The 16,988-nt window shown below is 41.8% G+C and overlaps 2 protein-coding genes across 3 annotated transcripts in view; one reads left to right on the forward strand and one right to left on the reverse strand.

Moving 5' to 3' along the window:
• Positions 1–2,593, forward strand: part of vgll4b (vestigial-like family member 4b) — a 53,478-nt gene extending 50,885 nt beyond the window's left edge. For both annotated transcript variants that reach the window (XM_084100855.1, XM_084100854.1), the window contains one exon: positions 428–2,593. In XM_084100855.1, coding sequence (XP_083956981.1) covers positions 428–663 — 236 coding nt within the window. In that variant the 3' untranslated portion in view covers positions 664–2,593. The remainder of the gene's footprint in view (positions 1–427) is intronic.
• A 1,207-nt stretch (positions 2,594–3,800) lies between these two features.
• The window catches only part of atg7 (ATG7 autophagy related 7 homolog), a 98,694-nt gene continuing 85,506 nt past the window's right edge, over positions 3,801–16,988 (reverse strand). Inside the window, exon 20 of the mRNA XM_084100841.1 lies at positions 3,801–4,218. Coding sequence (XP_083956967.1) covers positions 4,186–4,218 — 33 coding nt within the window. The 3' untranslated portion in view covers positions 3,801–4,185. The remainder of the gene's footprint in view (positions 4,219–16,988) is intronic.

Consider the following 16,988-nt stretch of genomic DNA (forward strand, 5'->3'; position numbering starts at 1 on the left):
TAAAAGGGTACCGACCCGTACCGTACCGTACCGTACCGCTCAGTGGAAACGCGCCATTAGAGACCAGTGAAGATTCACAACTCTCAGATTTCGCTGCCACAGCTAACACTACTAGCCTACGTGATATACATCTAAAACATGAGTAAAGTAAGAAAAATACAAATTACAAGCAATAGTACAAATAAATACAATATTACAAAGATACAACCATCATTTATACAGCGCTTTTAACAATACAGACTGTGTCAGAGCAGCTTTACAGTGATAATAGGAGATTACAGTAACAGATTTACAGCAGCTCTAGAATAAAGTTATTGTCCAGATAAAGTTAGTTTTGATTGATTTAAGTGCCATTTCTTATCCTTGTTGAAGTGTTAGTGTCTTTGACACACACTGAATTAAGCCGAACGCATGTGTGTATCCCCAGCGAACACCGCCTGTGACCCCGTGATCGAGGAGCACTTCCGGCGCAGTCTGGGCAAGAACTACAAGGAGCCGGAGCCCGAGCCCAACTCCGTGTCCATCACCGGCTCGGTGGACGACCACTTCGCCAAGGCCCTGGGAGAGACGTGGCTCCAGATCAAGGCCAAGACCAGCCCAGACTCCTCCTCTTCCAGTGCTCACATGGTCAACCACAACCAATCCCCTTCCCTCGTGTCCTGAGGACCAGCGCAGCCAGCGAATCCAGCGAAACCAGTGAAACCAGAACCTCTTCCACACTAACCCACTCTCAGAGCAACACGCATGCTTTAGCGGTGTACATAAGAACGCTCGTTTTAACTTTCATTTGTGCATTTTTTTCCTTTCAATTCTTTTGTTTGTTTGTTTGTAAGTTTGCTAGTATACTTATAGCTTGGCTGTTGCATTATGGGATGCCCGTACCTTTAAAAAAACAACAAGTTTTCGAGATCAAAATCAGCCAGGCGCTTATCTAACCATCCAGATACCAAAGAAACCGCTGATGCAAACCTTTTACCCAGAAGCCATTCTTCCATTGCGCCCATTCTGTCTTTCTCTCTCACACACACACACACACACACACACACTCCCCCCCGGTTGAACCCTGAATCTGCATGTGTGTATACTTGAAACGAAAGGCCTGGACTGATTTTGCACTATGGATGATGGAGGCGGTGTCGGTGTCGCGTCGGGTGTTCAGAGCGCTGATGATGTCACAGATGGGAAGTGATGCGTTCGGAAGCGGGAGAAAACACACATTCAACTGGACTCGGGCAGAACGTGGGCGCTCCTGTCGCCTCGGACCGGTTTCCCCCCGGCGCTGTGGTTCAGTAGAGTAGAGTTCGAGAATAGACTAGTGCGTATAAGTGCATGTTTTTGACAATAGCTGGTATCTATTATCGTGTAGACATTTCAATCGTAATACGTTTAGCCTTTTTTCTTCAGATTTGATTCTATTTTTGTCAGTAACAGTCCTAGATAAACTTACTGCTGGTACAGTTGTACTCCATATTATTATTTTCTATTCAATATTCATTGTGGTAGCTGCCAGATACAGAAGAGAATCAGCCTCCGGACAGGCCATCTATACATGCATATATATAAATATATATATAAAAATATATATTAACGGTTGGTTTTTGTATGTTATTAATCCGTGGTACAGGATGCTGTCGCTTTGCATGACTGAAAGCAGCGTTAGCAGTTATGGACACGTCAACTAGCGTTGACAATCTGCCGAAAACGTCAAGCTAATTCCGTGTGTGTTCGTCGTTCTTCATCTCCTCTTAATCCTGCTTTACCGAAACACACTACATTCCTCCGATAGGGAACGTCTCGTACTTCCTGCGTTCAGATGGGAAGTGTGACGAGAGGTCGCAGGAGACGCTTGCGCTCGTCCGTACATTCCTTCGGCCCAGTTAAAACCACACCATCACACACACATTTCACTACCAGTTTACTGTGTATAAGACACTCTCTCACTCTCTGCTTGTCATCCTACACACTTAATGAAAAACAAAAAAAAGTTTTTATATAGGAAACTATAAGACCATCATTACGCTGTGCGTAACGAATGTACAGAGAAAAAAAATCGTAGGTATTTTTGAGGAACAATTAATTTGTTAATGATATGTAGCTATTTAATTTTTCCCTTTGTCCTTTATTGTAATCATGCTTTTTTTTTTTTTTGAGGAAAAAAGTTGATCTTTTTTGTTTGTAGGTTGTTTGTGTCTGTTTAAGGTTAAAGTGCAGGAACACACAGTTATTCTATGAAAACACTGCGTTAGTGTAATAGCCACTTGTGTATTATTTCCGAAGGCTACTGAGCAGAGTCTCGAGACATTTGAACAAACGGACCTCGAGTCTGAGCGAGTTTCTCAATCCCGCGCGATCCGCTGGGATCTGAGCGACCAGATTTTCTATTTTGATGTGCGCTTCCAGGAGAACGACGACGAGAAACCAACGTTTAAAACACTTCACCGCACCTCGAGTGTGCTTCTTAATGATTTGTAAATCTGTATTATACCCTCATTTCATGGCCTTGTTTCTCCTTGGAATAAAACAAACTTTTGGCAGGCCATTGTTTTGTACTTTTAAGTAGCCTCAATGAACAATAAAGTGCTCTTAAACCACAGCCGTGACTTCAGCCTCATGCTTTCTCAAACACACGTCCTCCAGGACTGTCAGCAATAGCTTGTGCTTTTCCAGGAGAGCTCATTTATCAAACAGTATCAGCTTTCAGATTCTAATAGATACACAAAAATAACCGAATGGTGCAAATAAAGTGCAACACACGCAATAACTGGTGACTTTAACCACTGAAGGGACACTATGACAAAGATATCACTTTCCTGATTCACACTGAGCTGAAGAATGAAAGATGGGATATTTATATGAGCAATATCACACTCATCGCCATGAGAAATGGCTCTATATATTTGATTTTGTGTGAAAAGATTGTTTTATAGGGGTGTAACAATATATTGTCACAATATACAAAATGCAAATGCAACTATGTATAGTGTATATTTAGTTCACCCAAAACAAAAGTTACTGTGTGAGGAAAAAATTTAAGTTTTCAGAGTTTTAGTGTCAGAACTACAATAATGTAATGTGGGAGTATGTGTGTGTCCTGATAATGCCAGATGTCTGATGTTCCCAGTAAAAGTGTCTGACATTATTATAAATATATCTAGAATAAATATTCATCTACAATAATTCAGTGTTTTAGCTTCAGAATCATGAATATTGTTATTCTGGCGTCTCTATTGTCCTGTGCTTTGGGTTTCAGCACCAAGTCCAAGACTATTCATTTACACACACAATGTAATACTAAATTTATCATTTTAATCAACAGTACATTTTTTGTAAACCTTTTATCATGTGTCTTGGAGTATCACAATAATATATCATGAGTTCAGTATCGCGATATGTATCGAATCGTGACGTGAGTATCGTTACACCCCTATTGTTTTATCAATAAAATTAAAGCTAATTTCACACACATTGTCTTTCAATGATTCGAGCACTTTTCATAAATATGGCTGTTTTTCAAGGATTTTCCCGGGTTTAAATGTCAAAGCGTCACATTCCCGCTCCTGAAGTAATGTTAAACACGACAGAAATTCCACTAGTTTCTGAACAGTAAAAACTGGTCATTAAAATGTGAAACGCTCTGCATTACACGGCTCTATAAGTGCAGGACTTCAGCCGGACGTCTTCCTGACGCCCAGACCCGTCTCGGAGAACGCTGTAATCTCATAATCACGGTGACTCCAGGACGCATTACTGACCACCTGACCTCAGATGAGACGAGAACACATCAGCACACACTCAGAGGATTACTGTGTGGATACAGGCCATGTTTATTGTGAGAAGAGACGGTTACAGATGTAGAACAGACATCATGTTGAGTGATGGATGACACTGACCCACACCTGAGAGACTGACTCTGCCGTCAGCGACCTGAGGAACATCAGGAACATCAGGACAGGTCAGAGCGCCTCGAGGCCAAGGAGCCCAGCACACACACACTCTTTAACACGACATTACAATGATGGAGCACTGTGAATGTTTTAGATCCACACACACACACACACATATGAAGCGATTGGGTGAGAATGGTTAAGATGTTTCTACAGGTGATGTACAGTGAGGAACAGGTGATGTACAGTGAGGCGGCCGTGTGCACTGTTCTGGGATCTGTGTGTGAGCCTCCGATGATCTTCAGATGCTGTCGTCGTCACTCATGTCCCAGATCTGGAGAACACAAGATCACATCACACTGTCAGATACACACACACACACACACACGTGTCCACAGTCTGAGCGTCTCTTCTGCTCACTGAGGCTGCATTACATCAGAAATACAGTAAAACAGTGGAATATTATTATAATGTAAATCAGCTGTTCTCTGTGTGAATATACAGTAAAGTGTAATTTATTCCTGTGATCAAAGCTGAATTACTCCAGTCTTCAGTGTCACATGATCCTTCACAAATCACTCTAATATGAGGATTTGATGATCAAGAAACATTTATGATTATTATCAGTTGAAAACTGTTGTGCTGATTCAGATTTTGTGGAAACCGTGATAAACTATTCCAGTTTGGGGTAAGTATATCATTTATTCAGTAAAGATGCATTATGTTGATGTAAAGAGACAGTAAAGACATTTATAATTTTACAAAAGCTTCTATTTCATATAAATGCTGTTTTGAGCTTTCTATTCACCAAAGAATACCGGAATAAAAATGCAAATAACAGTTTTCAACAATCATAAATGTTTCTTGATCATCATATTAGAGTGATTTGTGAAGGATCATGTGACACTGAAGACTGGAGTAATGATGCTTTGATCACAAGAATAAATTACACTTTACTATATAATCACATAGAGAACAGCTGATTTACATTAGAATAATATTCCACTGTTTTACTGTATTTTTATCAAAAGCAGCCTCGGTGAGCAGAGAGATGTTTATTAAAATCGTTATAGAGAGAGTGTATGATCAGAAGCTCCTCTGAGGATCATGACAGTGAGAATCCGAAGCTGATGTTGAGAGATCTGCAGCTTTATCGTCTGATGGACATCTGAACACACAGATAAAGCTCTTCTCAAACACACTGATCCTGCACACACACACACATCTGAGGACCAAACTCACACTGCGTGCAGAACAGGATGCGAGACTGAAGACAACCGCTCCAGACGTGTGTGTGTGTGTGTGTGTGTGTGTGTGTGTTCTGCGCACACCTGGCTGTCAAAAGCTCCGTGTCATTGACATGCTAATAAAAGCTGAACAAAAACAACTTCAGCGGCTTTTACACTTTGAAGTCTGAGCCAAGACACAAAAACAAAACCCTGAGAGGTGAAGAGACGAGCAGAGCTGAAGAGAAACTTTACAACACACACACACACACGCACACACACACGCACGATGTTCACATCTCAGAGAAACACCTCTTCATATGAGAGATACATCAGGACAGTCAGTCTGTGGTGTCTGAAGAGTCTCTTCTGCTCAAGCCTGCATTTATTTGATCAGAAATACAGTAAAAAACCATAATATTGTGAAATATGATCTGATATATAACTCTTGTTTTATCCCTCGGCTCGCAGGCTGTTGTGTGTCGCAGTGGTTTAGGGCTGTAATTACCAGAATCATCTTAATAACAGTGAAGCTCGAGTATCATTCAATTATATCAGCGCTGTAGAGTCATGGGCGTGTGACCGCATGTCTAACACACACACACACACACATTTACCTTCAAGCCTGTGTGTGTGTGTGTGTGTGTGTGTGTGTGTGTGTGAGAGGGTGTGACAGTGTGTGTGTGAGAGAGAGTATGTGTGTGTGAGAGAGAGAGTATGTGTGTGTGTGAGAGAGAGAGAAACATAAGGAATATTCTTCTAATCTAACATAATACTGTTTGTCTTCACAACACACTCACACACACACACACACACACACTACTTTCTGCAGTCTTTTCATTCAGAAGTAACTCCTGCGAGCAGAACCTCATGTAAACAGCTTCACTTTATTAATAAAGCTGTCATTACAATCACAGCAGAATCACAGCAGTCGTGTTCATGACTCACACTGACAAACATCATAAAACAATAACCTCAACTTCAGAAGATCAACGACACGATCAAACAAACTGAGACACGGCTGCAGAAGAGCCGAATCAATATTCACATCATTCAGGACATGTCCGGTGAATCCATGAGTTCATGATTCAATAACCCAACACTGGGTTATGTCCTCTAAAGCATGTCCGGCCAATCATCACGGGCTATTTTTGACTGAAAAGTTTTATATTTGTTTGTTTTTTGAATTTTTTTCTTCATCGGAATGATACAAAACTTGGTAAAGGTTTTGGCAAAAATAATCATGGACATGAACAGGTTAAACGGTCCTGTAAGAATCGTCACTTGAGCTCCTGCGGTCAGAAATGACACATTGGAAATGAATGAGAGGAAGTTCCTCTAGTGGAAGCGTTTGGTACTGCAGCCGAACAACATCTCACTGAAAGATCATTTCAGCAGATATTAGACTCAAAATTTGAACACAACTTGTTTAGATTTATGGCTTTGATTTTCTCACAGTTTTAGAGGAAAACATGTTTTTGAAAATATATTTTTCATATAAAAATTTTAAATAGTATTATGCACATTTTTCATAATACTAAACCTTTTAAAAAGTTTTTTTAAGTTTACTTTTTAAAACTTTATTCACTTCAGCAATAATCTGGCACGTGTCGTGTTTGAAAAGAGATTAAATTTAAGACTGTCAATCTAAAAAATTCAAGATTTACGAAAGTTTAAGTTGGAAATTACATTTTCGGGTCTATGCTCAAAAAGTGAATAAATGGATTATAAATACAGCGTAAATATAATTTATTAACATAAAATCCCCTAAAAATATTAAATAAAACAACATTATCAAAATAAAATATAGTACATTAATTTAATTGAAATAAAAAAAAATTAATTCCGCTCATTTTTGACCGACGTGAAGAAGAGCACCAGAGGGTTAATTATTACAACCAGTGAAATATTTAAAATGATATTGTTATCAGGAAAGATGAGTCCTGGAGATAGAAGAGCGGAGATGTTTCTGGATGCCGAAGGGCAAAGAAAGCTTGTGCTTGAGATCAGTGTGTGAGGAGCAGGTTTAGTGTGTGAGGAACATGTCTGGTCAGGTTTGAAACACACAGGTGTTTGAATGAGGAGAAACAGCTGCAGCTTCACAACACGAGACGCCTTCATTCTGGGATACAGTCACAGAAAGTTTCAGACCTGTAGATCGAAACAGGGATTTAAAGTTTAAAGTCCCCCTGTGGTGAAGATCCAGCTTTTAATGTTGTTTATGTGTCTATGTGGTGTTTTTAATGTGCTTTAAGTCAAACCATGTGTAAATTCATAAGTCGACTCCATTGCTGAGTATTTCCTCCTTAAAACTGCAGTGAACCAAAGACACGCTTTGAAATCGCTGGTGTTTCTGACGTCACAAACTACCTTGTAACCAATCAGATCAACGTGTGATCGTCAACCAGTGGATCTCTGAGCTGAGTGAGTGAGTGGAGGCGGGTACACTTTGGTACACTTTTCTGTGTTTATGCGAGTGAAACTGTCCTCTCATTGGTCACATATAAGCCTTCATTCCCATTGTTGCAAAAGAAACACTCCAAACGAATCTGACTGATGTTAAAATGCCTCAAACACACAACCATCACATGATGAACTATACTTGTTTAGAGAGGACTAGTTCACATAAAAATGAATACAGACTAGTTTTGTCTTTTTTTTGTCTTTTTGAAGATTCAGTCCTCATTGATTCATTGCAACTGAATGCAAAAGAGAGACCGGCACATCGTTCAAACATAATGTGATAATGTGGATTCAAATACACTTACAGGCCATTCATTTTTAGGGAAATTGCATCAAAGCTGAAACGTTAGAGTTGCCAAGATGGAAGTAGAGGAACAAGTCCAGGAACGACTGTGTCGGCACATCCATCGGTTTGGTTTGGTTTGGTTGGACTGGTTTGGGTTGGGCTGGTTTGGTTTTGGTTTGGTTTGGTTTGGTTTGGTTTGGGTTGGGTTGGATTGGTTTGGGCTGGTTTGGTTTGGGTTGGTTGGGCTGGTTTGGTTTGGTTGGACTGGTTTGGGTTGGGCTGGTTTGGTTTTGGTTTGGTTTGGTTTGGGTTGGATTGGTTTGGGCTGGTTTGGTTTGGGTTGGTTGGGCTGGTTTGGTTTTGGTTTGGTTGGTTTTGTTTTGTCTTGTTTGGGTCAGGTTGGGTTGGTTTAACTGGTTTGGTTTGGTTGTTTGGGCTGGTTTGGCTTGGCTGGTTTGGTTTGGGTTGGTTGGGTTGAGCTGGTTTGGTTTGGGTTGGTTGGGCTGTTTTGGTTTGGCTGGTTTGGGTTGGGTTGGTTTTGGTTTGTTTGGGTCGGGTCGGGTTGGGTTGGTTGGACTGGTTTGGTTTGGGTTGGTTGGGCTGGTTTGGTTTGGGTTGGTTGGGGTGGTTTGGTTTGGCTGGTTTGGGTTGGGCTGGTTTGGTTTTGGTTTGGTTGGGCTGGTTTGTTTTGGGTTGGCTGGGCCGGTTTGGGCTAGCTTGGTTTGGCTGGTTTGGTTTTGGTTTGGTTTGGGCTTGGTGTGTTTGGGTTGGGTTGGGTTGGTTGGACTGGTTTGGTTATTTGGGCTGGTTTGTTTTTGTTTTGTTTGTTTGGGCTGGGTTTTGTTTGGTTGGTTTGGTTTGTTTGAGTTTATTTGGTTTGGTTTGGCTTGGTTGGTTTGGTTTTGTTTGTTTGAGTTGATTTGGTTTGTTTGAGTTGGTTTGAGTTGGTTTGGTTTGGGCTGGTTTGGTTTTGTTTTGTTTGTTTGGGCTGGGTTTTGTTTGGTTGGTTTGGTTTGGGTCGGGTTGGGTTGGTTGGACTGGTTTGGTTTGGTTTGGTTTGGGTTGGTTGGGCTGGTTTGGTTTGGGTTTGTTGGGGTGGTTTGGTTTGGCTGGTTTGGGTTGGGCTGGTTTGGTTTTGGTTTGGTTGGGCTGGTTTGTTTTGGGTTGGCTGGGCCGGTTTGGGCTAGCTTGGTTTGGCTGGTTTGGTTTTGGTTTGGTTTGAGCTTGGTGTGTTTGGGTTGGGTTGGTTGGACTGGTTTGGTTATTTGGGCTGGTTTGTTTTTGTTTTGTTTGTTTGGGCTGGGTTTTGTTTGGTTGGTTTGGTTTGTTTGAGTTTATTTGGTTTGGTTTGGTTTGGTTTAGCTTGGTTGGTTTGGTTTTGTTTGTTTGAGTTGATTTGGTTTGTTTGAGTTGGTTTGGTTTGGGCTGGTTTGGTTTGGGTTGGTTGGGCTGGTTTGGTTTTGGTTTGGTTGGTTTTGTTTTGTCTTGTTTGGGTCAGGTTGGGTTGGTTTAACTGGTTTGGTTTGGTTGTTTGGGCTGGTTTGGCTTGGCTGGTTTGGTTTGGGTTGGTTGGGTTGAGCTGGTTTGGTTTGGGTTGGTTGGGCTGTTTTGGTTTGGCTGGTTTGGGTTGGGTTGGTTTTGGTTTGTTTGGGTCGGGTCGGGTTGGGTTGGTTGGACTGGTTTGGTTTGGGTTGGTTGGGCTGGTTTGGTTTGGGTTGGTTGGGGTGGTTTGGTTTGGCTGGTTTGGGTTGGGCTGGTTTGGTTTTGGTTTGGTTGGGCTGGTTTGTTTTGGGTTGGCTGGGCCGGTTTGGGCTAGCTTGGTTTGGCTGGTTTGGTTTTGGTTTGGTTTGGGCTTGGTGTGTTTGGGTTGGGTTGGGTTGGTTGGACTGGTTTGGTTATTTGGGCTGGTTTGTTTTTGTTTTGTTTGTTTGGGCTGGGTTTTGTTTGGTTGGTTTGGTTTGTTTGAGTTTATTTGGTTTGGTTTGGCTTGGTTGGTTTGGTTTTGTTTGTTTGAGTTGATTTGGTTTGTTTGAGTTGGTTTGAGTTGGTTTGGTTTGGGCTGGTTTGGTTTTGTTTTGTTTGTTTGGGCTGGGTTTTGTTTGGTTGGTTTGGTTTGTTTGTTTGGGCTGGGTTTTGTTTGGTTGGTTTGGTTTGGGTCGGGTTGGGTTGGTTGGACTGGTTTGGTTTGGTTTGGTTTGGGTTGGTTGGGCTGGTTTGGTTTGGGTTGGTTGGGGTGGTTTGGTTTGGCTGGTTTGGGTTGGGCTGGTTTGGTTTTGGTTTGGTTGGGCTGGTTTGTTTTGGGTTGGCTGGGCCGGTTTGGGCTAGCTTGGTTTGGCTGGTTTGGTTTTGGTTTGGTTTGAGCTTGGTGTGTTTGGGTTGGGTTGGTTGGACTGGTTTGGTTATTTGGGCTGGTTTGTTTTTGTTTTGTTTGTTTGGGCTGGGTTTTGTTTGGTTGGTTTGGTTTGTTTGAGTTTATTTGGTTTGGTTTGGTTTGGTTTGGTTTGGCTTGGTTGGTTTGGTTTTGTTTGTTTGAGTTGATTTGGTTTGTTTGAGTTGGTTTGGTTTGGGCTGGTTTGGTTTTGTTTTGTTTGTTTGGGCTGGGTTTTGTTTGGTTGGATTGGTTTGTTTGTTTGGGCTGGGTTTTGTTTGGTTGGTTTGGTTTGTTTGAGTTTATTTGGTTTGGTTTGGTTTGGTTTGGCTTGGTTGGTTTGGTTTGGTTTGGCTTGGCTTGGCTTGGCTTGGTTGGTTTGGTTTGTTTGGTTTGGTTTGGTTTGTTTGAGTTGATTTGGTTTGGTTTTGTTTGTTTTAGTTGGTTTGGTTTTGTTTGGTTTGTTTGAGTTGGTTTGGTTTTGTTTGTTTGAGTTGGTTTGGTTTGTTTGAGTTTGTTTGGTTTGGTTTGTTTGAGTTGGTTTGGTTTTGTTTGTTTGAGTTGGTTTGGTTTGGTTTGTTTGAGTTGGTTTGGTTTGTTTGAGTTGGTTTGGTTTGTTTGAGTTGGTTTGGTTTGGTTTGTTTGAGTTGGTTTGGTTTTGTTTGGTTTGAGTTGATTTGGTTTGGTTTGGTTTGTTTGAGTTGGTTTTGTTTGGTTTGTTTGAGTTGGTTTGGTTTTGTTTGGTTTGTTTGAGTTGGTTTGGTTTGGTTTGTTTGAGTTGGTTTGGTTTTGTTTGGTTTGTTTGAGTTGGTTTGGTTTTGTTTGGTTTGTTTGAGTTGATTTGGTTTGGTTTGTTTGAGTTGGTTTTGTTTGTTTGAGTTGGTTTGGTTTGGTTTGTTTGAGTTGGTTTGGTTTGGTTTGGTTTGTTTGAGTTGGTTTGGTTTTGTTTTGTTTGTTTGAGTTGGTTTGGTTTGGTTTGGTTTGTTTGAGTTGGTTGGGCTGGTTTGGCATGGTTTGTTTGAGTTGGTTTGGTTTGGTTTGTTTGAGTTGGTTGGGCTGGTTTGGCATGGTTTGTTTGAGTTGGTTTGGTTTGGTTTGTTTGAGTTTATTTGGTTTGGTTTGGTTTGTTTGAGTTGGTTTGGTTTTGTTTGGTTTGTTTGAGTTGGTTTGGTTTGGTTTGTTTGAGTTGGTTTGGTTTTGTTTGGTTTGTTTGAGTTGGTTTGGTTTTGTTTGGTTTGTTTGAGTTGATTTGGTTTGGTTTGTTTGAGTTGGTTTTGTTTTGTTTGTTTGAGTTGGTTTGGTTTGGTTTGTTTGAGTTGGTTTGGTTTGGTTTGGTTTGTTTGAGTTGGTTTGGTTTTGTTTTGTTTGAGTTGGTTTGGTTTGGTTTGGTTTGGTTTGTTTGAGTTGGTTGGGCTGGTTTGGCATGGTTTGTTTGAGTTGGTTTGGTTTGGTTTGTTTGAGTTGGTTGGGCTGGTTTGGCATGGTTTGTTTGAGTTGGAGCGCTGCTGTTGTCTTTATATCTCAGGAAGGAACACACTGAGCTCAGCTGGGAACATGCCATTGCTTCAGGGAAAGAGCCCAGAAGGCCTGGAGAGATGAGATACAGAGCAAAGCGATAGCAGAGTCTCAACAAGTCGTCTCGGCAGAAGAAGTTCATCATCAGGATTCTGGCTCTGCCAACAAAACGCCCAGAAAACGCTTCCATTCCTGACAAAAACAATTTTGTCAGCTCTTTTATTTCACATCCAGTTTCTACGACGTCTGATATTCCGTCTTAAAGGCTTAAAACTTTTTGTTTTATATTTGATTCATTGAATAAAAACAAAAATTAATAAATGAAATGGTTTAACATAAAAAAAAAATCATGAACAGGGAAAAACATAAGTTAATGTTAATTTACAAATATACTTTTACATATAGTAAATATACTATAAACTACACTATATATGTAACCATTAGAGGTAAATATTAATCTACAATAATAAATTATGTATCAGTATTTTTCATGGTTAGACTGCCAAAGAATTAACTAAGAGTAACCAGATGAACCTTATTATAAACTTGCAAGTAACATTTTATATTCAACATTTCTCATTCTTGTTTAGTTCAAGTTGAAGCACTAAAAAAAATCTACAACTAAAAACCAAATAAAAACTATATAGACACATTAAAAAAAGAAATAAATGAAAATGACAAAAACACACATAAAATGATTGAATCTTTAACTAAAATTAAACCAAATCAATTAATAATAAAACCTATTTTAAATGAACAAACTATCGCAGTATATCAGTGATACTATAATAACACTGGCTCAATAGAGAGAAAAGAATAGTTTACCCACAAATGTAAATTCTGTCATCATTTCCTCGACCTCATGGAGCCTAAACGTTTGTGTAATAAATTCTGTTGAATAAAAAATAAAACAATCTTTCTAAAGCCACTTTTTGTAAAGTCTATTTGATGCTTTTCTCATTTAACACAATAATGATTTATTAAATTATCTTTTGGGAGTAATTTCCCAGCCAAAGTTGATGTGAAAATAATTAGCTATTAATTAGATTAATTAATCGCCACATTGTGTAATTAATTAGACAAAAGACAGCATGACACTTTAATTATATATATATATATTTTTTTTCTTTTTCTTTTAAGTCGATTTTCTTCCCACAATGCTGTAGAATGGGTCCAAATGATGTCACTTTCTGTGCAGACACTTGATGCTGTGTTCATTTTTTGCACGACAACAGTTTCTCCAGCATACGCCATAGTCCTGATAAACAACGTCATCATGTTCCTGAGGTTTCTTCTGATCACGTGACCAGAGACTTCTCACTGGTTTCAGACAGCAGAAGAGTGAAGGAGGTTTCTCTCCTCACTGGTTTCACTGGTTTCAGACAGCAGAAGAGTGAAGGAGGTTTCTCTCCTCACTGGTTTCACTGGTTTCAGACAGCAGCAGAGTGAAGGAGGTTTCTCTCCTCACTGGTTTCACTGGTTTCAGACAGCAGAAGAGTGAAGGAGGTTTCTCTCCTCACTGGTTTCACTGGTTTCAGACAGCAGAAGAGTGGAGGAGGTTTCTCTCCTCACTGGTTTCACTGGTTTCAGACAGCAGCAGAGTGAAGGAGGTTTCTCTCCTCACTGGTTTCACTGGTTTCAGACAGCAGAAGAGTGAAGGAGGTTTCTCTCCTCACTGGTTTCACTGGTTTCAGACAGCAGAAGAGTGAAGGAGGTTTTTCTCCTCACTGGTTTCACTGGTTTCAGACAGCAGCAGAGTGAAGGAGGTTTCTCTCCTCACTGGTTTCACTGGTTTCAGACAGCAGAAGAGTGAAGGAGATTTCTCTCCTCACTGGTTTCACTGGTTTCAGACAGCAGAAGAGTGAAGGAGGTTTCTCTCCTCACTGGTTTCACTGGTTTCAGACAGCAGCAGAGTGAAGGAGGTTTCTCTCCTCACTGGTTTCAGACAGCAGAAGAGTGAAGGAGGTTTTTCTCCTCACTGGTTTCACTGGTTTCAGACAGCAGAAGAGTGAAAGAGGTTTCTCTCCTCACTGGTTTCAGACAGCAGAAGAGTGAAGGAGGTTTCTCTCCTCACTGGTTTCACTGGTTTCAGACAGCAGAAGAGTGAAGGAGGTTTCTCTCCTCACTGGTTTCACTGGTTTCAGACAGCAGCAGAGTGAAGGAGGTTTCTCTCCTCACTGGTTTCACTGGTTTCAGACAGCAGAAGAGTGAAGGAGGTTTTTCTCCTCACTGGTTTCAGACAGCAGCAGAGTGAAGGAGGTTTCTCTCCTCACTGGTTTCACTGGTTTCAGACAGCAGAAGAGTGAAGGAGGTTTCTCTCCTCACTGGTTTCACTGGTTTCAGACAGCAGAAGAGTGAAGGAGGTTTTTCTCCTCACTGGTTTCACTGGTTTCAGACAGCAGAAGAGTGAAGGAGGTTTTTCTCCTCACTGGTTTCACTGGTTTCAGACAGCAGAAGAGTGAAGGAGGTTTTTCTCCTCACTGGTTTCAGACAGCAGCAGAGTGAAGGAGGTTTCTCTCCTCACTGGTTTCACTGGTTTCAGACAGCAGAAGAGTGAAGGAGGTTTTTCTCCTCACTGGTTTCAGACAGCAGCAGAGTGAAGGAGGTTTCTCTCCTCACTGGTTTCACTGGTTTCAGACAGCAGAAGAGTGAAGGAGGTTTTTCTCCTCACTGGTTTCACTGGTTTCAGACAGCAGAAGAGTGAAGGAGGTTTTTCTCCTCACTGGTTTCACTGGTTTCAGACAGCAGAAGAGTGAAGGAGGTTTTTCTCCTCACTGGTTTCAGACAGCAGAAGAGTGAAGGAGGTTTTTCTCCTCACTGGTTTCACTGGTTTCAGACAGCAGAAGAGTGAAGGAGGTTTCTCTCCTCACTGGTTTCAGACAGCAGAAGAGTGAAGGAGGTTTTTCTCCTCACTGGTTTCACTGGTTTCAGACAGCAGAAGAGTGAAGGAGGTTTCTCTCCTCACTGGTTTCAGACAGCAGAAGAGTGAAGGAGGTTTCTCTCCTCACTGGTTTCAGACAGCAGAAGAGTGAAGGAGGTTTTTCTCCTCACTGGTTTCAGACAGCAGAAGAGTGAAGGAGGTTTCTCTCCTCACTGGTTTCAGACAGCAGAAGAGTGAAGGAGGTTTCTCTCCTCACTGGTTTCAGACAGCAGAAGAGTGAAGGAGGTTTTTCTCCTCACTGGTTTCAGACAGCAGAAGAGTGAAGGAGGTTTCTCTCCTCACTGGTTTCAGACAGCAGAAGAGTGAAGGAGGTTTCTCTCCTCACTGGTTTCAGACAGCAGAAGAGTGAAGGAGGTTTTTCTCCTCACTGGTTTCAGACAGCAGAAGAGTGAAGGAGGTTTTTCTCCTCACTGGTTTCACTGGTTTCAGACAGCAGAAGAGTGAAGGAGGTTTCTCTCCTCACTGGTTTCAGACAGCAGAAGAGTGAAGGAGGTTTTTCTCCTCACTGGTTTCACTGGTTTCAGACAGCAGAAGAGTGAAGGAGGTTTCTCTCCTCACTGGTTTCAGACAGCAGAAGAGTGAAGGAGGTTTCTCTCCTCACTGGTTTCACTGGTTTCAGACAGCAGAAGAGTGAAGGAGGTTTTTCTCCTCACTGGTTTCACTGGTTTCAGACAGCAGAAGAGTGAAGGAGGTTTTTCTCCTCACTGGTTTCAGACAGCAGAAGAGTGAAGGAGGTTTTTCTCCTCACTGGTTTCACTGGTTTCAGACAGCAGAAGAGTGAAGGAGGTTTCTCTCCTCACTGGTTTCAGACAGCAGAAGAGTGAAGGAGGTTTTTCTCCTCACTGGTTTCACTGGTTTCAGACAGCAGAAGAGTGAAGGAGGTTTCTCTCCTCACTGGTTTCAGACAGCAGAAGAGTGAAGGAGGTTTCTCTCCTCACTGGTTTCAGACAGCAGAAGAGTGAAGGAGGTTTTTCTCCTCACTGGTTTCACTGGTTTCAGACAGCAGAAGAGTGAAGGAGGTTTCTCTCCTCACTGGTTTCAGACAGCAGAAGAGTGAAGGAGGTTTTTCTCCTCACTGGTTTCACTGGTTTCAGACAGCAGAAGAGTGAAGGAGGTTTCTCTCCTCACTGGTTTCAGACAGCAGAAGAGTGAAGGAGGTTTCTCTCCTCACTGGTTTCACTGGTTTCAGACAGCAGAAGAGTGAAGGAGGTTTTTCTCCTCACTGGTTTCACTGGTTTCAGACAGCAGAAGAGTGAAGGAGGTTTTTCTCCTCACTGGTTTCAGACAGCAGAAGAGTGAAGGAGGTTTTTCTCCTCACTGGTTTCAGACAGCAGAAGAGTGAAGGAGGTTTTTCTCCTCACTGGTTTCACTGGTTTCAGACAGCAGAAGAGTGAAGGAGGTTTCTCTCCTCACTGGTTTCAGACAGCAGAAGAGTGAAGGAGGTTTTTCTCCTCACTGGTTTCAGACAGCAGAAGAGTGAAGGAGGTTTCTCTCCTCACTGGTTTCAGACAGCAGAAGAGTGAAGGAGGTTTCTCTCCTCACTGGTTTCAGACAGCAGAAGAGTGAAGGAGGTTTTTCTCCTCACTGGTTTCACTGGTTTCAGACAGCAGAAGAGTGAAGGAGGTTTCTCTCCTCACTGGTTTCAGACAGCAGAAGAGTGAAGGAGGTTTTTCTCCTCACTGGTTTCACTGGTTTCAGACAGCAGAAGAGTGAAGGAGGTTTCTCTCCTCACTGGTTTCACTGGTTTCAGACAGCAGAAGAGTGAAGGAGGTTTCTCTCCTCAGACAGCAGAAGAGTGAAGGAGGTTTCTCTCCTCACTGGTTTCAAACAGCAGAAGAGTGAAGGAGGTTTCTCTCCTCACTGGTTTCACTGGTTTCAGACAGCAGAAGAGTGAAGGAGGTTTCTCTCCTCACTGGTTTCACTGGTTTCAGACAGCAGAAGAGTGAAGGAGGTTTTTCTCCTCACTGGTTTCACTGGTTTCAGACAGCAGAAGAGTGAAGGAGGTTTTTCTCCTCACTGGTTTCAGACAGCAGAAGAGTGAAGGAGGTTTTTCTCCTCACTGGTTTCACTGGTTTCAGACAGCAGAAGAGTGAAGGAGGTTTCTCTCCTCACTGGTTTCAGACAGCAGAAGAGTGAAAGAGGTTTCTCTCCTCACTGGTTTCAGACAGCAGAAGAGTGAAGGAGGTTTTTCTCCTCACTGGTTTCACTGGTTTCAGACAGCAGAAGAGTGAAAGAGGTTTCTCTCCTCACTGGTTTCAGACAGCAGAAGAGTGAAAGAGGTTTCTCTCCTCACTGGTTTCAGACA

This window comes from Abramis brama, assembly GCF_963993115.1.
Source record: "Abramis brama genome assembly, chromosome: 23".
In the NCBI taxonomy this organism is placed as follows: domain Eukaryota; kingdom Metazoa; phylum Chordata; class Actinopteri; order Cypriniformes; family Leuciscidae; genus Abramis; species Abramis brama.